Genomic DNA, 22,295 nt, shown 5'->3' on the forward strand with positions numbered 1-22,295 from the left:
AGCTCAAGGCTAGCGCTCTACCACTTGAGCCACAGCGCCACTTCCGGCTTTTTTCTTATGTGGTGCTGAGGAATCGAACCCAGGGCCTCGAGCATGCAAGGCAAGTGCTCTACCACTGAGCCACCTTCCCAGCCCCATAGGCATGTCTTATATTCTACATGCTACATTCACATGAGCCATGGCTCAGATGCTGCAGTCTACCTGATGCTGACATGAAAGGTCACATCTTAGTCCATTTAAGTGTCTGTATCTTCTAACACTTGACTTTTCCTTAACAGTAGACATTCAACAGCTCCATATTCCCTTTCAGTATTATTCACAACCCTCTAAAGAACATCTATGTATATATAATCGTTTTTACTTATTTTGTGTTTTCAAATTATTTCTTTGAGAAAAATTCCCAGGGGTGAAATTAATGGGTCAGCAATTGTTTGGTATTCGAATATTTTACAAAAAGATCACTTCTATGTACAGAGTCATCTCTAGCAGACAAGTGTGCCAGTTTTATTACAGCATCCTTACTTCCTTATGTGGATAGGTTTTTGGTTTTCTTCCTTTAACCATGATGTTTTTCTTTTTTCCCCATCCCTGAGCTTTTATGCTCTACTACTGGAACTACAACTTCATTTCAGGCTTTTTGGGTAGTTAATAGGAGGTAAGAGTCTCATAGTCTTTCCTGCCCCAGCTGTCTTCAAACTGCAAACCTCAGCTCTCAGCCTCCTGAGTAGCCAGGATTACAGGTGTGAGCCACCAGTTCCTGGATGAATTTTTTAAATTATACAAGGAACTGGGGTGTAGCTTAGTGGTCTAGCACAATAACATGCATGAAGCCCTGAGCTCAATCTTCAGTATCCCAAAAGTAAAACCAAATAAAATGAGATTATATGTAAGAAATATCCTTCCTTATTATATTTCTGGGAGTAGATCATCTACTTTTTTACACATTGAGGACTGAAAAAATAGCATGTGCTCATAAAGCCCTGGATTCAATTCCCAGCTCCACTTAAAACAAAAGGAATGAAAAAAACCTGTTGAAAAATCCAAGTATTTTTTGTTGGGCACCAGCCTATAATCCTAGCTATTCAGAAGGCTGAGATCTGAGGATCGTTGTTGAAAGCTAGCCCAGGCAATAAAGTCTGTAAGACTCTTATCTCCAACAAACCACTAGAAAACTGGAAGTGATGCTATAGCTCAAGTGGTAGAGAGCTAGCCTTGAGTTTCTGAAAAAGCTCAGGGACAACACTTAGGCCCTCAGTTCAAGCTCCACAACTGATCAGAGGGAAAAAAAAAAAAGAAAAGAAAGAAATAGCCAAATTTTTCTTACAAATCTGAATGCATAGCAGTGTAAATACAAAATAAGTAAAACCATTATATGTACAGAGATGTTCTTGGAGGGTTGTGAATAATAATAAAAGAGAATATGGAGCTATTGAGTGTCTACTTTCAAGAAAAGGTCAGGTGTTAGAAGGTGTAGACACTTCAATGGACTAAGATGTGACCCTTATAGTTCCAGCTTAGAGTGAAAAGGTTAAGGGATAGGACCAAGACCTAAATTGTGTGCGCACACACATGCGCACACATACATACATACACACACACAACATCTAGATGACTAGACTCTAGATTACAACACAGTAAATTTCCATTGATTTGCCATTTTGATGTTATAAGTACTCTTTTAAAGGTACTAAGTTTTTTTCTATGTTTAAATCTACTGCTTGTTTCGTTTTTTCAGTTCATCTGAGGTCACTCATTTTTCTGACAAAGGGCACTTTCAAAGCATTCCTAACTGCTCTCCAGATCCAATTCAACACTTGGCCTCTGTTTATTTCTTAGGGATTCTAAAGATATAGAAGGAACTTAGAAACCTGGCTAAGACAATTGTAAGCACTGTGAGTAAAGTGTTGGAAGGTATTTCAGTTCAACTTCACTTCAACCTGTGTTTGAATATGAGAAAAATCCCCATGAGTGTCCCAGAAGAACCCAGGTCCAGGAATTCATTACCTGAGGTAGGTAGGGGGCTCTGTACTGATGGATACAGCCTTATACTTCTCATCATTACCATCCAGAATCTCCTCCACCTCCGAGGCTTTCAACAGAGTCACGCTGGTGGCAAGGGTGGTATACCCATGATCTGTAAGCAGAGAGAGACTGCTGTGGTCACTCTGCTGATGACAGGAGCAAACAGCAGCCAGCCAATTGGATATAGCACACTGAAGTTCTCAGGCAAAGTGTCAAACTTACTGTTGCTGAATGTTAGCCTCTTCCAAAAGGGCAATCTGCCTTTTGTTTTGTTTATCTGTGTGCCAGTACTAGAGCTAGAACTTAGGGCCTGGGCACTGTCTCTGAGTTGCTCTCAAAGCTAGCATTTTTCCACGTGAGCCACACCTCCACTTCCAACTTTTTTCTGGTTAATTGGAGATCTCATTGCCTTTCCTGTCTGGGCTGTTTTCGAATGGTAATCCTCAGATCTCAGCCTCCTGAATAGCTAGGATTGTGTGGGTCACCAGTGCTAGACTCACCCCCTCCCCCCGGCAAAAAAGGCAATCTTGATCAAGGGGTTTATTTGTATTGGGTAAAATTTATCCCTTTGGATTGATTTGACTAATTGGCCTGTGAGCACTGGCTCAGGGGCAGATGAAGTGCTAAAGACATCTGCAGTATCAGAGGCTGTCAGGAAGACTCCAGAATAACACCCCAGTGGGAAGAGGTCTGATACCACCACAATCCACGACATGAAGCAAGGTGGGGAAATGGAATGGGAAATAGAATGAAAGATGGAAGAATGCTTTTCTTTTAAAACAAGAGCCTAGAGCGCTTTTCACCAAACAGAAGTTTCTGTCCCCAAGCCAATGTGGAGATGTTGTCTGGAAAGCAGGACAGATTTTAAGCTAGCTCTTTCCTAGCTCTTCTAGGAAACCTTGATCAAGAGCCGTTACTTGTCTGTAGGCCAAGCTTGTTTTTTCTTCCTTCCCAGAAGAATCACTCAGTACAAGGTAGAAGCACCACCAAGACTCCACAGGGACTTGGGTAGGGGGCAGGTAAAGCTAGGGAGCCACTGTACTAGTGACTGGTGTTCTATGAGCAGTGAGGGGAGCACAAAGGAAACTGATATAGGCCAGTGAGTAGAAATGTAATAAAGGCAGATTAAAACAGCTCTGGCTCCTGCATTAAAAGAATATCCTACTTTGCTCATGATGGACAAAACCACAGTAGCACCTACAGTCACAACTCAACAGGACAGACTATAAAGCACTATACACATACATGCACACACCCACCTATACACATGAACACACCCACATAGGCCCAGGGCAGCTTTCTCTAAGGCATCATTGCCAAGGGGGAAGCAGTTTTGCCACTTGCCAAATGGTATGTTGCATCTATACTCAAATGTCCTGGTGGACATGTCTCCCGATGGCTCCCTCAGAATGTCTAAAGAGCAACTTCGCCCTGCACAGAGCTGCCATGGCCAAAGCACACTAGCTTCACTCATGTTAGGCAGCTCACCTAGCAAGCCCCAGGCACATGATAAACCATGGTGGGTGGGGCTGCCTGCACCGGAGCTTAGCATACTGGATGCAGGATGAAGAGCTATGGATGGATGGGCTCTGGGAGACAAGCAGTGAAAGTCCCAGAGGGGAATGGTGGGGCTGGGGCCACCACCCACCCCCAGGGCTACATGGAGAATGACTATGGTGACACGCCCACAGCAAATGGCAGAGCATCACAGCATTCCTAAAACGTTTTGAGACCAACATGTCTTCACGGCACCTGCTAGCCCCAGCCTTGACCCCTCCTCACACACCCACTGGCCCCATCAGGAATATCTGATAGTGCACCACCAATGGCTCGCTAAGCCACACTCTCACCTGAGCCAGACGTGCACTGGCAGGTCCTGCCCCTGGGATGCTCCTGGCTAACTAAGGCCAAAGCTGCAGTGAAGACACTGGAGTGAAAACGTTTTATCTTCATGACATAAGCGAGTGGTTTTGAAACAGGTTTACAAACCCTCGTGAAGACGCACCCTTAGTGTTAGGTTTTGTTTTTTTACCATGTGACGATGCAACTATTTTCTTCCTCTCTTCCACAGTGGCTAGTCGCCTCCACAGTGAAGGGTATCTCTTGTACAGAGAACCTCGGAACATACGGAGGTAGTTTCCCACCTATGAGTAAAGCAAGAAGGCTCATTATGAGAGTCATATCTGCACGTGCAAGGGGAGGGTCCTGGTGAGCAGAAGATCTGCTGGATCAGTGTCTGATAAACAGGTCTTCGGGTGGCCCCCTGGCGCCAGGCTTTCAGCAGCAATAAAACACATTCTTGCTGACATCAAGGGTTCAAAAACAGTGCACATCTGGCCTGCATCTGTCCACCCTGACAAAAGAACCACGTTCCAAAAGGCCTGACCAGATGTCTGAAGAGCTTAGCAAGATTCCCCCAGAGCTGAGCAAGAAGCTCATGATGATTTTGATTTTTGGATTAAGGATCTTTGGCACTTTCCAGAAATGCAAGGCTTCTTTGACCTTCTTTTATCTTAAGAAGCAGACTTTGATATTTTTACGATGTAATAAACACCAAAAAGGTCTTCTAATTTTAGACAGATGTAAGATAATTCTCCCCATGTCCCGTGCTGCTTTGTTTAGTAACAAAACTCAAATTGGGGATACCAAAGGAATTTTCCAAAGAGTCTAAAAAGCACTTATTGGTAATCACCAGACAGCCTTATAAATCATTACTTCCCCAAACAATAGCTTCAGTTGGTTTGTACCAAATAAAGAGTTATGACTTTCTCCATAAAAATGAAGTTCGTACTAAGGTTCTTATAAAGACACCCCATGGACTCATTGATTTTTCAGAAATGACCACACTTCAGAGTCAAACTGTGGGGGACACCAGCAGATGGGGTGCCAGGTGCTGGCTCCCTCTGTGACCTGGAATCACTTCGTTTTTCTGGGTCATATAGTCAGTGACTCTGAACTTCACCATTCAAAGGATCAATTCTATTATTTTTCTATTTTACATAGCTAGCACATCATATTGGTTACATACAAGTATGTTTCTTCATTTTTCATTGAGGAACAATTTCTATGCTCAACAACCACAGCTGCTGAATACCATAAGAGAAGAATCATCTGCCATACAGACAGTCAAAATCCCTCACTGCTTTGTGGCTTTGTGAGTCATTATCATCCAATGTAAAAGTAATTTTCTTTATTTTTCTTGCCATTGACTGTTGGTACTGAGCCTAAAATAAGGCCTGGGCAATGTCCCTGAGCTTTTTTGCTTAAAGCTGACACTCTACCACTTGAACTACATCTCTACTTTTTTGTAGCTTTTTGCTAGTTAATTGGAGATGAGTCTCACAGACTTTCTTGTCCTGGATAGCTTTAAATGGAGATCCTCAGATATTAGCCTCCTGAGTTGCTAAGATTACAGGTGTGCGCCACTTTGTGCCTGGATAGTTTTTTGTTTTTAAAGAAACTGACAAACCTGATCTTTATGACTACCTTGAAGATTCTGCAGGGCTCATGAAACCTTGACTCCTCCCAAGGGCTGAGGCTTATCTACCTGGCTTTTCCTGAACCAGCCTTTACCCTCTCCCATTTAGGTTTCCTGAATGTAAAATGAAAATGTTGGACTCTGACATTTCTTAGGGTACTAAAACCTCTGTGACTCTGGCTTGCTACGTTGAACTGCTTAAAGATGGTAGAACTGAAGGGACTGGGAAGGTGGCTCAGTGGTAGAGAGCTTGCCTTGCATGCTTGAGGCCCTGGGTTCAATTCCTCAGCACTACATAAGCAAAAGAAAAAAGCCGGAAGTGGCGCTGTGGCTCAGGTGGTAGAGCGCTAGCCTTGAGCTGAAGAGCTGAGGAACAGTGCCCAGGCCCAGAGTTCAGGCCCCATGACTGGACCCCCCCCCAAAAAAAAAAAAGATGGTAGAACTGTGATGCATACTCATAGCAACAGCAGAGGGCCTCCCAAGGCAGCTTCATGTATGCTAAACTGTATGTTGCTAAAGCTGGCTCACCTGTCTGAATATAGTATCTATTCTCCAAGGGGAAAGAGGCCAAGGGCCAGCCATCCACATCCAAGATTGCCACAGGAACAACTGGGTAGAAATAGTGCAAAGACTTTGAGCCTTTCCTTAAACTTGTGATTATTAAGCCAGATCTCTGCATCTTAGGATGATTGTCATCATTCAACAGGAGGGTCAAAAGTGAAAGAGCAGAAAGAAAAGACTTTAGTTCACTTTCTAAAACCTAAAATGTGTTTGGGGGAAGGTATTGAGGTATCACAGAGTCTACGTATCTCACTTTACACATGGGAAAATGAAACAAACTGGGATAGCTCAGGGGTAGAGCATGTGCATAGCATATGCAAGGCCCCTGGGCTGAGTTCCAGCACTAAAAAGAAAGCGAGGGGTGGGGGAAACAGAGCAGGGTAGTAACTAAGCCTCCTGAAGTTCTTCCCACCTAACCACAAGCTGTTTCTCAATTACTCCACCAAACAAAGAAAAGTTTTCTTTTCAGAAATACCACTCAGTCAGAACCAAGGCCAAACAGATTATTTTTTCACTCAGCAGATCAGGTAAAGGTTTCTTTAAGATACAACTAGCTACGTATCAAGGTTCTGTAACTCAACTGCCTTTTGCATTTGGCATTTAAGCAGATGCCTACTGGCCAGCAAGGACTATGTACAGGAATGGGCTGTATTCAGCACCGCATTATTAGAACAAGAGCATTTAAGTGACAATCTGATCAGCTTATTGCATTTTGTCTTTTCTTTTCTTTTTTTTTTTTTTGGGGGGGGGGGGGGGTCCAGTCATGGGGCCTGAACTCTGGGCCTGGGCGCTGTCCCTCAGCTCTTAAGCTCAAGGCTAGTGCCCTACCACTTGAGCCACAGTGTCACTTCCGGCTTTTTTCTTTTTTCTTATGTGGAGCTGAGGAATCGAACCCAGGGCCTCAGGCATGCAAGGCAAGCGCTCTACCACTGAGCCACCTTCCCAGCCCCTCTTCTTTAATTAAAAAATGGTGAAAATTAAAACATTAAAGTTTTGATCTAGCAGGGTGCCAATGGCTTAGATTTGTAATTCTAGCTACTCAGGGAGCTGAGATCTAAGGATTTTGGTTTGAAGTCAGTCTGGGCAAGAAACTAAGACTCTTACCTCCAATAAACCGCCAAAAAGCCAGAAGGGGAGATGTAGCTCAAGTAGTAGGGCTCCAAACTTGATCAAAAAAACTAAGTTAAGTCGGACACTGGTGGCTTACACCTGTAATCCTAGCTACTCAGAAGGCTTAGATCTGAGGATTGAAGTTCGAAGCCAGCCTGGGCAGAAAAGTCCTAGTAAGCTATTATCTTGAATAAACTACTCAAAAAAGCTGGAAGTGGTGCTGTGGCTCAAGTGGTAGGGTCAGTGCCCAAGCCCTGAGTTCAAGCCCCAAAACTGGCAAAAAGCAAACAAACAACAACAAAAACCTAAATTAGGACATGAGGCCTTGAGATTAAATCCCAGTTCTGGCACAAGGAAAGAACGAAAGAAGAAAGAGAGAGAGAGAAAGAAAAGAAAAAACAAAGTTCAATGGTGGTCTCTTAATAACACGAGGCTTCATTCATTACACTATGTTCAATTGTTTAAAAAAATTAGACAAGCCGGGCGCTGGTGGCTCACGCCTGTAATCCTAGCTACTCAGGAGGCTGAGATCTGAGGATCGCGGTTCAAAGCCAGCCCGGGCAGGAGACACGGTGAGACTCCTATCTCCAATAAACCGCCAGAAAACTGGAAGTGGCGCTGTAGCTCAAGTGGTAGAGCGTTCGCCTTGAGCTGAAGAGCTGAGGGACAGCGCCCAGGCCCAGAGTTCAAGCCCCACGACTGACAAAAAAAAAAAAAAAAATTAGACAAGTGCCAATGGCTCACATCTGTAAACCTAACTACTCAGGAGGCTGAAATATGGAGGAGGAAGATTCAACACTATTTTAGGGGAAAAAGTTCCCTAGACTTCACCTCCAAAATAGCTAACAAAAAGCAGGGCTAGTGGTGTAGCTCACGTGGTAGAGAGCCAGCCTAGTAGGTAAGCATGGAGCCTTGAGTACCTAAATCTAATACTGCCAAAATAATAATTTGAATGAAATGTTGCAGTATAAACACTGTTGAGAGGAGAGGTAATCTTTGGCATTCTGAAATGGCTTTAGCTCTACAGAGCTGGTATTTAATTTTACCTGATTATTTTATTGACATTTGCACATCTGAATTTTATACCCATAGTTGTGTGTGGATTGGAAGTAGAGCTTGGACAGGGCCTGGGTTCTGTCCCTCAGCTTTTTCACCCAAGGCTGGCACACTACCAACTGGGTCATAAGTCCACTTGTAGTTTTTCGGTGGCGAACTGAAGAAGGCTCATGGACTTTCCTGCTTAGGCTGGCTTCAAATTGTGATGCTCAGATCTCAACTTCCTGAGGAGTTAGGGTTACAGGCACAACCCACAGCTCCTGGCTTTACCCACAGGGGTTTGTGTGTGTGTGTGTGTGTGTGTGTGTGTCTGTGTGTGTGTGTGTGTCTGTGTGTGTGTGTGTCTGTGTCTGTGTGTGTGTTTTAAAAGAAATATGAACTAGTAGGGGGCTACTGTTGGACTAAACAAGGACTAGTTTGAGTGGATCTGTAAAAATTTAATACACTCAGTACAAATGCCTCATTGAGGGGCCAGATGTAGGGTTTTCCTGAAGTCAGTCAGCCAGCAGACTCAATAACTTCCAGTAAACAAAGGTCAGAACACTACTTCTACCACCCGTCTCAAAGGCAAGGAATACAAAGAGGAGGGAACTTTCCTAAGCTGAAGGCTTACAACCAAGATTTCAGGACCCTGAATGGAGCAAAGGGGTAAAGGGTGCACATGAGATTTCCACCATCTCTAAAATTTTCGAGGGCAGTAGTTAGTAGTGCATCTCCACTCCCAAGCACCGCCACAAGAGCTAACCGAACACTCCCATTCTTTGCATCCGGGTGGAGTTAGACCAACTCAACGAGAGACCAGTAGCACGCCAGGCCCTGGTATCCCCGTCACCGAGAAATGCACTGAACTCAGACCTTCCAGGTAGGGTCGAGCTCGGCCACGCCCATCTGGCCACGCCCCCAGCCCCGAGCACGCACGCGCCCGCCCGCCGCCGCCGCCGCCCTGGCGATGAATGGGGACGCGCGCTCCCGGCGCACAGACCCGCCCTGGGGCTCCCGCGGGGCCGGGCCCGGGAGGGCGAGAACGCGCCGCGGGGCTACCTCGGAGCCGATCATGTAGAATTCGCCGTCGTCCTCCAGCTGGAACTTCACGGGCTTCTGCCCGAAGGTCTTGCTCAGTGCCATCATCATCATTGTGGCGGCGGAGGCGGGCGGCCGGATCCGAACTGCTGAGGGATTTAAGAAGGCTGGGGCGGGGCTGAGGCGCGCCGGAGTGAGGGAACCGAGGTCAAGAGACGAAGGGCGGGCCGGGCCGGAGCTCGCGCCACCACCGGGATCTTCAGCTGCCGCCGCAAACGACGACCAGGCCGTCCAGACTGCGCATGCGCGGATGTTGACGCTAACGCGCGCGCCTCTGCCGCCGCCCAAACAAAAGGCCCGCACGTTCCCGTGGGTCCCTTAAAGGAACCACGACCAATTTCTCTTCCACCAGAAGCTGTTGCTTCAATCTGATGCCCGGGAAAGCTTCTCACGGACAGAAATAGCCACTGCGGACTGGACTCAGGCGGTGGTTTTCTCAGTCTCACAGCCAGAACTGGCATTCTGCCCAAGGTTGAAGAAAGGAAGTGTGGCCTCAGGCCTGGCGGGGGTCAGAGCTACATTTGGGACCCTGAGAGCTTTGAGCATGTTTGTGACCCGAAATTGACATCCCATTTTCTCCACCCCTCAAAGCAGTGCAGTTGAACAGATAAGAATACTTCTAGGAAAAAAAAAAAATCCCAGTTCCGGGCCAATAGCTGTTCCTGAGGCTGTGGGCAGCATGTTAACACTGAATGAGGGTAGCTTGGGCAAAGACTTTGGTATTTAGTAATATTCAAAGGCCAGGTAGTATTTGGCGTGGCTAGTGCATCAGAGGAGTGCTAGAGAGGAGGGACTCCTTTTCCTTTTCTTCCTTAGCTTTGCATTTTGTGTCTGCAACAAGCGTAGCCCTGCCCTGTGGCTCTGTCCCATCCCACCTGTGGATCTGAGGTGGGGAGGAGGGCCCAACACTAAGGAAAATGTCCAACCAATCCAGCATCTGTTGATGATTTTCTTTTTTCTTTTCTTTTTTTTTTTTTTTTTGGGTCCGGTCGTGGGGCCTGAACTCTGGGCCTGGGCGCTGTCCCTCAGCTCTTCAGCTCAAGGCTAGCACTCTACCATTTGAGCCACAGCGCCACTTCCGGCTTTTTTCTTTTTTCTTATGTTGGTGCTGAGAGTCGAACCCAGGGCCTCATACATGCAAGGCAAGCACTCTACCACTGAGCCACCTTCCCAGCCCCTGTTGATGATTTTCTAAGGTTCAACAATTGCTATTACGAAAAAGATATGAGGACCTAGAAGACAGTGCAAGTTGATGCTAGATGATCGTGAAGAACAGCAGTAACCATGAATTTTGTTCTGTGTTTTCATAGCAGTGGAAAGTGAAGTATTTTAAGATAGGAGATAGGGCATGGCATGACCAAATGAAACTGCCACCACTTTGTTAGATGTTCCTCCAGATATGATAGAAAATGAAAAGAAGGAGCCCTAAGTATTTGGAAAGTGAACTTTGACCCTGGCTTCCATGTTAGGCTTGGGCTAACAGGAACCAGGCCTCCTCATCCTTGCTGCAGTTACAAGAGACACCAGGCAGGCACTTAGAAAACAATCATATTTAATGACAGTCCTCAGGGTTGTTTGTATTTTTTTAAAAAAAAATCTTTGTACACTGTACACACATTTACATGGCTTTGGAAGACACCAGTGCTAGGATAAGGGCTTCAGGAGGCCCAGGCCCAGGACAGGATTGAGGTATGTTGGGGCCTCTGAAGGTAAGGGTTTCTATGTTGAAACAGAGCCTTCCCTAGCTGGTTGTAGGCCTTTTGGCATACATCCTGAGAAATAGATCTCTAGGATCACCAGCTAGAAGAGAGCCAGATCTAAACATCTACCCATATCTGACTTCTCAGGAAAGGGCCTTGCTTGGTTAGAGCAGAAGGCCAAGGTATACCTTACATACAAGCTCCAACACTAATACTCTGCAGGAACCGTACAGCAGGAATAGAGAGAAGATCAGATGCTGTAGTTCACCCATCTCTGAGGGCCAGAGATGGAGGCCTTGAGAAGCTAGGTTTGACCATGACCTACAAAGGTATGGCAAAGCCAGACTGACACCTCCTTCACACTTCAGTAACTCCAAAGCTTCCCTGTCTGGTCTGAGACACTTGCCAGCAGGAGACCACGACCTGCGTGGCCCTCCCCACAGTTGTCATGGTGGTTACCCCCCCCCCCAGCCCACCCCAACTGAGGAAACACAGGCTCTGACTCATATCTGGTGTCCAGAGCCATAAAGATGGCTGTGGGTCAGTTATCCTGAGGGCATTCAAGCCACAGTCAGCGGAACGTGTTGGCAGGCTCAGCACAGCCAAAGAAGTCAGGGCCCACAAGGCGAGGGAAGCCCTCCAGAGCCTTCACCTTCACGGGGTCAAACTTCCAGTACAGGCGGCCACGCAGGAAGTAGGCATAGCCTGAAAAGAGAAGAAGATAAGACCTGGGCAAGTAGACACTGGGTTCTGTACCTGCCTGGCTGGCTGTGGCCAGGGACAGGCATGGGGGGAGGGTTGGATGGGAAGGCCTTGACTTCCCACTGCTGAAGCTCCAAGGTTGCCCTTCCAAAACCTCCTTTCCTTCCTAGGAGCCCTTCCAGGGTCTCGTCCTGTACCAGGGTCTAGTCTAGAGGTATCTAGAGCCTTAGCTCAATTCCTACCTCTCAGGAAAGCATGTTCTGTTCCCTCATCAACTTCCTCATCACTCTACTTTCAATCTCACCAACCATACCACAAAGACTTCCTAGAGTGCCAAAGCTCCAAGCTACTTCCAGATTGCGCTCCCAGAGAGTACCACATGGAAGGATACAAAAAGAGGATACTGGCAGGCAAGGCAGTCCTGAGCTTTGAGTTCCAGCCTGGCTGGTTGCTCAGTGGTTAGGAACAGGGACTGTCTAATGGGAATCTGGGCTCGATCACTGTTTACCTATGTTGCCCTAGTAAGGCATCTCATAGCCTGAGCCTCTGTTTGTCTCTCTAGAAACTGAGTTTATAAGAGATGTTATGTCAGAAGGCTACTTTGAGGTATAAGTACATTAGTGTTGTGGCTAAAGCATTGGCGACCCTTGTTATGCCGCGGTTATTTTCTCATTGCGTATGGTTGAGGGACCTGGACAAGCCCTTGTGCTTCTCTGGCCCTGTCTTTTCATCTGCAACATGGGGATAGTACTGGCATCCACTCCTGTGAGGAAAAGCTGGGCCTCCTGACGTATATATGAATGCGTCCAATTATTACACTACCCTCTGCCAGCCACCGCTCAGCCCCACACACCGTCAGCATCCTGGAAGGCAGCGTCAATCTCAGAGGGTACCCCTCGCCAGTCAGTCGCCCGGCGAGGCACAGGACTGTCCACACGCCGAGTGCTGGGATGGAAACGCCAATAGTCCCCACCTCGGAAAAAGTAGACCTTGTTCTTCTCAGCACCCCAGACTAAGGCAGCGTGGACTGGGGACCACACCAGGCCTAGCCCAGAGAGGGGTGCAGGGCCTAGGACTGGCTTCTCACCATCATATACCCAGTACTGGGAACCTGTGGAAGAGAGGAAGTTACAAGGAACTGCTAAGCCACCATGCCACACTCAGTCAAAATGGACCTCCTTCACCACTTCCAGGGACTCTTCTCAGCCTCAGTTTACTTAACTATAAACACTGTGTCTGACAGTGCTTGCTTACCTGGCCTATTTAGGTCATCTGGGATAAGCTATAAGGAAGGCTCTATAAAATAATACATGGGAAGATGATTCTAATTTATAGAAGGCCACCTGGGTTCCTGGTCTGGGCATCACAAATACCTGCTGCCCACTCCTTGGGCCCTGAGCCCTGCCATAGCAGGTCCCTGGATGTTTTGGAACCCATATGCAAGTTTCCCATGGTCCACCTTTGTGTATGGTCTTGGCATCTGAAATGCTGCTTTGGCAGTTGAGAGTTGAAAGTATAATCTCCAGGGTCTTCAGACCTGAATCAAATCCCACTTTTCCCCTTTCTAAGAGCCATCCTCCAGTGAGTCATTTCATCACCTGTGAGCCTGAGACCTCAGCTCTAAAACTTCTAAAACTCCATCCCATGGGGTAGCTTTGGGATTTAAATGTACCAACGTACAGCCCTACTATGCCATATCTTTAGTGCTGTGATCTCAAGAACTGCCTCCTCTGGGAGATTCCCAGCTGTGCCTTGGAAAGCCACCCTCTCACTGTCCTTTGTGTCCCTTGAGAGGAGCTTGTCTATCTCAACCCTTAGCTGTGGTATTCTTGGCTCAAGGAAGTCCTCAGCTGACCTCCAACTCCTACTTACCTTGGAAGAACCAGATGTGGCCTTGGGCATCTTCGAAGGCTGCATCGACAGGGTTGGGCAGTCCTTGCCAGTGGCGAGAGGCCAGCGCTGGGTACCCAGGCTGTAGCCGGCCACCACGGAGTCTCCACACAAAGCCTGCCTTGAAGAAGAAGAGCTCACCTCGGATGGTGGAGACTGCATCAAAGGAGACCTCACAGGCATCTGGTGGATTTTCCGGCTAGAGTGAGAGAGAAAGCTCACACTGGAGCCAACAAGACCAGCAGGGGTCTGGCATCTCCTGTTTTCTCACCGTCTCCAGCCTCACCTCCAATGGTGCAATCTCATTGGTGTCTACTCCATTCTGGGGACCCAGAGCTGCAGCCTGGGAGGTGGTAGCCTCGTGGGGCCTGCCATATAGATGCTGGATACCTCTGCGGTCATCTGGGCTGAGGCTCAGTGGGTAACGGAAGGTATAAAAAGGAGACATCAGGGCCTTAGCTGCTGTTGTATGTTGAAGCCCTAGCACGTGGCCAAATTCATGAGCTGCCACCTGTAGCAGGTCTGTGCCTGAAAAAGGGAAGTAAATAGGTCAGTCATCCTCTATTTTCTGCCATTAGCTCCAGAACTTAAGCTCAGGTCCTTAGTAGGTCCTCAGACACTCTTTGAGTGATCTCCAGTTGCCCCATCTGGAAAATGTGTATTGAGCCCATACCTTGATTGTCTCCTATAGTCCAGGTTTCATCATAGTCAAAGTGGACATCCCCTTCTCGGTGGGTCTTGGGGAAGAAGGCATGGGCGAGGATGCCCCCAGGCCCATCAAATGGAAGGTTGTCCCCATGCCAGTACCTGTGGATGGATTGGGAGGGGCAGGTAGAGTCAGAGGCTGCTGGCAGTAGAATTTGTTCCTGGAGGGGTTCCTAGGTCATAGGTTCACCTGGTGAAGTCGATCATGATGTCAGCATGACCCTCATGCACCTCAGTGAAGGTGAGTGGTGTCACTTCGCTCCACACCTGTAAGGCCTCTGCCACCGTCTGTCGCACCTGCTCTTGTACCAGTTGCCATGGGAACCGGAGGATCCTGGGGGGAGTTGGAGGAGACTAGGCCTGGGGCATGGAAGCCCCTGGTGACTGAGGAGGCAAGAGTTGCTCCTAGATGCCCAATGACTGCATGCATGTGAAAACCACATGTGCTCTGCGTCTCGACTACAATGAACTAGTCTCCCGGCACATGAGTGTGTCTTTGCATATATTTAGATGCCCAGAGGTGTCTGCATTTGGTAGAAAGAACACAGTGACCACACTGCTCATTATGGGGAGACCATGGCCCCTTGAGCCTTGTCCATGGTTCCTAGTTCTTCATCCAGAAAATTCCTAAGGTTTCCATAGTCTTAGCTCCAAAGCTATGTTTGTCATACTAGACCATTCTCTCTGAAGCTATAATATCTCAGCTTCCTTGTTACCTGCCCAGGAGCCTTCCAGAACAACCAGTGAGGAGCCTGACATCACCAATCCCCACTCACCATAGCCTGCACAAGGCTCATGTTATGATGGTAGATTTGAACAAGCCACCTCCCTGAAAGGACAGGGCTATGTCTTAGCTTCATCCACATGTAGTTCTAGACTTGGCCCTAACAGGTCCCCAGTAAAGCAGGCCTAGGTGACTCCTAGTGATGACAGAGGTCCTGCCCCAGCACTGCAGTAGGGTATCAATCTCTCTTTAAGCTAGCATTTCAGGGTGTTGGTTCATGGATGGCTGGGGCCAAGTGGGCACACATGTAGGTGTAGCCCTAATGTGTCTCAGGAAGCAGGTATGAAGGCACAACAAGCTGTCCTATGGACCCATGGTCATGGTCCCCTGGCCTTTGGCGCCTACCTGTAGGTGAGGTCCGTCTTTTCCCAGCGCCCTCCAGACAGCACAAAACGCTTTTGTCTGTTGCGGGCATTTAGCCCATCGGGTGGGTCAGGTACACCACATCGTGGAAGTCTAAGCCCACCAGCAGGCTGGGGAACTTCTTGGGCAGCAGAGGCAGGCAGAGCTGCATGTTGAGGCTGTGTTCTCTTCCTCACAGATTGGTGGTGGTGGGTGTCCTGGGCAAGCAAGAGGCATCCAGGTGAGCCCTCAGGTCCTGATGGACCACAGTTAGAGCTATGACACTTCAGCAGGTGCAACCCAGATCCACAGTGTCACTGGGAAAAGTGAGGGCTTAAAGGGCAAGGGCAACACAGCAGGGTCCTTTGATCTTGGACTAATTCTGGATTCTTGACATCTTGTTCTAAGGCACCAAGTTTCTTCCTCCTCTCTTGCTTCTTCTCCTCTCTGGGCTGTGTGACACAACCTCACCCCCACCCAGCTGATCAGCAAGGATTGAGTGAAAATGCACAGATTTGGAGAGCATAATCTATGAGCCCCAAACTATACTCTTCAAACCCACACAGTATATAATCCCAGAGTTTCCAAGGAAACATCAAGCCTTCTGCTCCCTCAAAGGCCCTTCCATAGCCATTTCTATCTTTATTTCATTCTATGTCCACTGAGCTCAGACATACCTAGTCCCTAGGTATATGAACCGGCTTGGCCCTTTCTCTTTTCCCCACATGCCTCCATGCCCCTCCCCCAGCATGGAGAAACTACAGCATGGCCTTGGCTTGCTCACCTGATAAATGAGGGCAATACTCTCCTACAATAGTGTTGATCTGGGGATGAAATGAAATGATACATAAAAGTGTGTACTTAGCATAGGTCCAAGTACCCTTCCAATAATCTACAACTCCATCCACCTATGGTCAGACTTCTAGCAAAGATGTTTTGCTCACATCCTGCCAAAGCCAATCTGTGATTTTTCTTGCAGGGAGATTCAGGGCATTCCTGCCAGACTCTGCCACAACTCGAAGACCACCGATGGCAGTTCTCACCTGAGCTGCATCCTCCCATCTTCTTTCTTTAAGTCCTCAGAGTGGAACTCACAGTTCTTATGCAGGAGAAAAGTGGAAATGCAGGGACGGACATATAAAAGCCCTGTGATATTACCCAACAAGAGTCTGGTGGGGGCAGGTGAGTACTCTAGCACACCAGATCAAAGGAAAGGGCCTGTTTCAGGACACTGTACTAAAGCCTGGGTAGGAGGAAAGAGATGGTGCCAGCTGGATGATGATGGCTCATGCCTGTAATCTTAGCTAGTCAGAAGGCTGAGATCTGAGGATCACAGTTTGAAGCCAGCCCAGGCAAAAAAGTCAGTGAGACTCTTATCTCTAATAAACTACTGAGAAAAAGCCTGAAGTGAGACTGTGGCTCAAGTGGTAGAGCACTAGCCTTGAGCAAAAGAAGCTCAGGGATGGCACCCAGGCCCTGAGTTCAAGCCCCAGAACTGCCCCCCTCCCTCCAAAAATAAGAGAGCTGGAACCATGCTGTTTGCTAAGATACTTGAGGCACCTGTATGGTCTGGGCCTGTCTGATCTGGGTGGCTACAGTCTCCCCACAGCCATATTTGGGGCAGGCACCCAGCCATTCTGGCTCCACACTCAGCCTCAGCCTCTGGCACCTCTCCCAGTCTCCAAGCACCCCAGAGTTGTAATCAGGCTCCCAGTCCTCCAAGCTCTGGATTCCTGATCTAAGGACACTCTTTTGTGAAGGAGCCTTCTGAACCACTAAGGGGACTTGAAACTACTGGGAGTATCGTGCCCTAGACCAGTTTCCTCCTGGTTTCTGAGCTTGACACCAACTCTGAACCTCACTAGCTTGCAGATTTTAGACAATTCTGGGCTTACTGTTAATATACTTATCACTATGGCGCATTAGAACCCTGTTTTCATCCTCCACCCACATGTGCCTTCAGCCAGTTCCATTGTCATCATCCCTCACATGGGGAAATGGAACACCTTGTTCAGGTAACAGCTGTCAAGGAGCAAAGTATCCATGCTCACAGCTCACCCCCTGGATACTGTGTCTATTCTGCTCTTCAAAGACACTCATCTGTCCCCTGGAGGGCCCAGGCTAGCCTCATCTTGATTGCAGAAGAGAATGAAGGGGAAATTGTTAAGTAGCTGCAACTTCCAAGACACTTTGAATTAAGGCTCAGTGAAACTCCATCACTCCTCAATAAAGTGAGAGGATAACATCTACTCTAAGGGTCACATTTAGGATGTGAATACCAGGACTGTGTGACTTGCCACAGGGGCTTGCCACCCCACCTCCCAAAGGAGAAACAGATTTCTTCCCCCTAACCCTGGGGACCCTCTCAGGAAAGTACGGAGTTGTGTCATCCCTGGAGAGCCCCAAACAGCCCAGAGCCCCATCTGCCAGCTCTGATTATGCCAGAAATCTCTTTTCTCTGCTGCCCAGCAAGGCCTGGGAACAAATAAAGGGAAGGCAATGGATCTACATGTCTTAGATCCACTATAGCCCCTTCCTCCCCTTCCTTTATGAGTCAGAACCAAAATTTAAGTGGTTTTTCTTTGTCTTTTTTCTCTTTCTTTCTTTCTTCCTTTCTCTCTCTCTCTCTTCTTCCTTCCTTCCCTCCCTCCTTCCCTCCTTCCTTCCCTCCTCCTCCTCCTTCTTTTTCTTTTTGCCAGCACTGAGGACTGAACTAGGGTCTGGGCCCTGTTCTTTAGCTTTTTCACTCAAGGCTGGCACGCTTATCATTTGAGCAACAATTCCATTTCCTGGTTTTCCTGTTTTTGTGTGATGGTTAATTGAAGATAAATCTCCTGGATTCACCTGCCTGGACTGGTTTGAACTGTGATCTTTAGATCTCACCCTCCTGAGTAGGAAGGCTAGCTATTCTGAAAAGCTTAGGGTATGAAAGCCTATTTCTATGTCATGGTGATTGATCCTGGGCAAGTCACTGTCTTCTTACAGCCTAAACTTCTCTATGTGTCAAATGAGGATTGTGCCAGAACAAAGAGTTGTCATTGTTCTATAATGGCTCCTGTAGCATCTGGCACAAAGAAGGGCTCTTCTCTGCACCCGCTTCTCCTGTAGATCTTCCTCTCCCACACTTGGGAATCTCTTCTCCCCAAATTCTTGGTCCTCTCAGGACAATTAGGATCCAATGAGGTAGAGTAGTGGCACAGAGCACCCCTAATCTCACCTATAGCCCTGAGAAGCTTAGGATACAGCCATCACCCTATATCCCAAAGGATGAAACAACTCAGTGAGGTCAAAGACTTTACCCAGGATCACACAGCAAGTCAGGTAAGAGCTAGGCCTGGATTTGGGGCTCAAGCCTCCCCCTCCAAAGCTCTCCTTCATGCCTACTCTCCCACTCTTGGATTATCTCCAAAACCCACATTCCTGAGAAGCATTTCTGTTTCTAGTGCATTCCCTCCCCTGGGCCAGTAGCCTTTCTTGGTTTACCCAGCGGAGGGGCCTGTCTCACTCTGCCCTACCCTCTTCTGGTCCAGCAGCCACCATCCCACAGCCTCAGACACACTCAAAAATGTCTTGGCTAACCTAGTTTTCTGGCATAGCTCAGAGGCTTATCATCTTCCAATTCAGATAATGGGAAGTACCAGGTAAAGAGAAAATAAGGGAGGACCTCAGTCTAGGAAACCTCAGGGTAAGGCCAGGCTGGTTCAGTGCAATTCTTGGGCCCCAGTTTGCTTTTGGTGTAACGGAAATAATGAATCATAGTTACACTTTCTAATGTCAGTAGGGAGCAATCTTGAGAGCAAGATACATTGTTAGGCTGTGAGGAAGAAACTGGAACATCCCCACACTATTCTATACCCGGATCATGCTCATCTGAGGCTTAGAGAACTCAGGTACACTGCCCAAGTCACACAACCAGTAGCTACAAGGTCTGTCTATAATCTTTCTCTCTCCACTCTTCCCTACTGGCTAGTGGGAGAGGAGTGGGAAGTCAGCTTTGTCCCATTGGGCTTTTAACTCCTGAGAACTGGAAACTGGGATGGATAAATATTTAGAGTTCTTCTGGTCCTGCTGACAGCAATTTTGGGGATAAACACATTGGAGGAAACTCCAAATGCTCCTTGTGTGTCTCAGAGTGCAGCTCAGACCCATTCCAGGCTAGCCTCCAGCCCTAGCATTTAGCCCTAAATAGAGAGGCAGCTACAGGTGACCTCCCCTCCAGTGTATATAATATCACCTCATTTAGCTTCTCCCATCGCTCAGCTGTAGTCACTGTTGCCAAAGCCCATCCTATCCCCTCAACGTGTAGCAAGTGGGTAAGGTTCTGGGGAGGGAGCTTGGTTTCAGACCCAGACAGATCTTTCCAATTTCTGAACCCATGGGCTTAACTGCTGCCCAAGTTCTCAGAGATTGGGGGAGGTGCACTGGATTGAGGCATCCTCATTCACTCTACTCCACTTTTCCCATCTCTTTCTACACTCACATTGCTGGACAAAGCTGGCATGCACAGAGCCAGTGTATCTGGACAGAGGGACCAGTCCTAGGACCCGTCACATTGTCTTCCCCCATCACGTCTGAATTGTTTAGGCCATTCAGCTGTGAGGCTGAAGGGACCAGGTCTTGGGGGACCCTGTAGATCGGTTGTGTCCTGCCCCTGCCCCTAGCCATCCTGTGACTGATGCCTTAAAGTCCAGCCTGAAGGGACAGTGAAGCTATTGGACACAAAGGTGCCATACACAGCACCCCCCCTTCCATTACAGTCCCTTCTCTCCTCAATCTGTTTCTTCTCTTTACTTGAACCTTCTCCTTCCCCTCATCCATTTTCAGTACTGACCCTCCCCCCACGTGATGATCACACACAATGTCACCATCGTACTCCAGCTCTCCCGGGTGTCAGTGTGCCACAGCTGCCTTCCTCGGGTGCCAGCGGCAGCATCTCCTCCAGGTTCACATTCCAGCATCCCTTCCTGTCCAACTCACTGTCCACCTCATCGCATACCTGGAGGTGCGCTCCCTGGAGGCCACACCACAGGAGGCTGACCCTTGCCTAGGACCCGCTTCGCTTTGTTTCTCTGCTACTTCTCCCAACCCACACAACCCAGGCATCTGGGGCTGTGGAGCGAGAAGCCGGGGTGTGAGTCAGGCGCGGGGTGGCGCGCCCCACCGGGCGGACAGCGATTGCTGCGCAGGCGCCACCTGCACTCCGCCCGGGACGGGACACCCGCAGGGGAACCAAAAGGCCTTTAGCATACCTGCTGCGCCAGGATACCAGGGGCGCCCCCAAAGGGTTCAGTTTGGCCCGTGTGCCCGGCCCTCCCCTGGAGGAGGAGCGAAAAGCCGGCGGCGAGCACTCACCGGTGGCCGGGCTCGGGCCAGCAGCGGCGGCAGCAGCGCGAGCAGCAGCAGCAGCAGCAGGAGGAGGGCGCGCGGGGCCGCGCTGCGGAACCCGGCGGCCCGAGCCATCCGCCCGGGGGCTGCTGGGCCTGCTGGGCCGCGCCCGGCCACCGCCCCTTATAGCCTTTGCTCCGCCCCCGGCCCGGCCCGGGCACGCCCCCTTCCCCCCCCCCCCCCCCGCCGCCTTTTGTTCTAAACTCTCCCGGCCGGCGACCGTCGCCCCGGCCGGGGTGGGGGAGGTGGCCCTGGAGGGGCTGGGCTCACTGAGTTCGGAGGGGAGTCTGAGAGAGAGGAGTCGGGTTTCACTCCGATCGATTCCTACCCCCCACTTTTGGAAGGCTAATTGTCCCACGGAGTCTCCGTGAGGGCCTGACCTCCGACCTTCGGTGACAGGTGGTTCTGAGACCCAGGAAGACGTCCCCCCACCTCTCCCGGGACTCCCCAGCCCAACCGGATGGAAGATGCCACAATAGCTCTTGTGAGGAAAGTTTGTCCCGGGGAACACTGAGGCATATGACAGGCTAACCAGCCTCTCACCTTGCCACGAACTGGGCACAATCTATAGATGGAGAAACTGAAGATCTGAGATGGGCCAGATTTGCCCTTACTAACGCAAGCGGAAGTGTTAGAAGACCCTCCAGCTGGTCCAGCAGGGGGTAGGGAGAGCGATAGAAAGGTGTCAGTTGGGGACTAGAGCCCCTGGCTGCTCCCAGATCAGGGCCTCCCTCCTGACTTCCAGGGCCTGCTTGGGGGTGGGGTGGGGGGGCAGAGAAGAGAGAATCAGAGGGAGTGATATCCACAATGATGGAAGGGGTTCTCCAATCTCACCCCCAGGACCCCAGACAATCTGCCCCCTCTCTGGCACCCTCAAGAGCAAAGATTGAGGTAGCGGCTCCCTCCCGTTTTGACAGGGATCCTAGCAGCTGCCAGGTAAGGCTACCAGCAGCCTGGGCAAAGAAAGAGAAGCTGAGAATCTCCCTCCCTCCCTCCCTCCCCCCCTCTCCAGCCTCCCCCCCAGCTTCTCCAGGAAGACTCAACAGAGACCCCTGCAGGGCGAGGAGGAGCAAGACAGCAGTCAGTTTTTTTTTTAATTTTTTTTTTTATTGTGACAATACTGTACAGAGGAGTTACAATTACATGGGCAAGATAATGAGTTCATTTCTTTTTTTGGGGGGGGGGTCCGGTCATGGGGCCTGAACTCTGGGCCTGGGTGCTGTCCCTCAGCTCTTCAGCTCAAGGCTAGCGCTCTACCACTTGAGCCACAGCACCACTTCAGGCTTTTTTCTTTTTGCTTATGTGGTGCTGAGGAATGGAACCCAGGGCCTCAGGCATGCAAGGCAAGCGCTCTACCACTGAGCCACCTTCCCAGCCCATGAGTTCATTTCTTATCAAGCATTGTAGCCTCCTCCTTTGTTTCCCCTTCCCATCCAGCAGTCAGTTTTATACCTTATCTATCAACAGTTCTTTTCTTTAA

At 49.0% G+C, this 22,295-nt stretch overlaps 2 protein-coding genes across 4 annotated transcripts in view; both read right to left on the reverse strand.

Annotated features, from left to right (window-relative positions):
- Smarcb1 (SWI/SNF related, matrix associated, actin dependent regulator of chromatin, subfamily b, member 1) overlaps positions 1-9,541 on the reverse strand; it is a 40,395-nt gene extending 30,854 nt beyond the window's left edge. For 2 of the 3 annotated variants that reach the window (XM_042666157.1, XM_042666156.1), the window contains exons 1-3: positions 9,269-9,541; positions 4,028-4,166; positions 2,005-2,134 (exon numbers count right to left, since the gene is read on the reverse strand). In XM_042666157.1, coding sequence (XP_042522091.1) covers positions 2,005-2,134; positions 4,028-4,166; positions 9,269-9,361 — 362 coding nt within the window. In that variant the 5' untranslated portion in view covers positions 9,362-9,541. The remainder of the gene's footprint in view (positions 1-2,004; positions 2,135-4,027; positions 4,167-9,268) is intronic. The other variant, XM_042666158.1, reaches the window with a different exon arrangement.
- A 1,356-nt stretch (positions 9,542-10,897) lies between these two features.
- Mmp11 (matrix metallopeptidase 11) lies at positions 10,898-20,901 on the reverse strand. The gene is made up of 8 exons (XM_042666155.1): positions 20,783-20,901; positions 15,434-15,648; positions 14,495-14,638; positions 14,273-14,406; positions 13,886-14,127; positions 13,582-13,798; positions 12,563-12,820; positions 10,898-11,712 (listed from the first exon to the last, which is right to left on the reverse strand). Exons 1-8 carry the CDS (start codon positions 20,888-20,890, stop codon positions 11,579-11,581), a joined length of 1,452 nt encoding a protein of 483 aa, XP_042522089.1. The 5' UTR covers positions 20,891-20,901; the 3' UTR covers positions 10,898-11,578.
- Positions 20,902-22,295: the final 1,394 nt, after the last annotated feature.

Source organism: Dipodomys spectabilis, unplaced genomic scaffold (assembly GCF_019054845.1).
Source record: "Dipodomys spectabilis isolate Male_0828 unplaced genomic scaffold, ASM1905484v1 ptg000363l, whole genome shotgun sequence".
Classification (NCBI taxonomy): Eukaryota; Metazoa; Chordata; class Mammalia; order Rodentia; family Heteromyidae; genus Dipodomys; species Dipodomys spectabilis.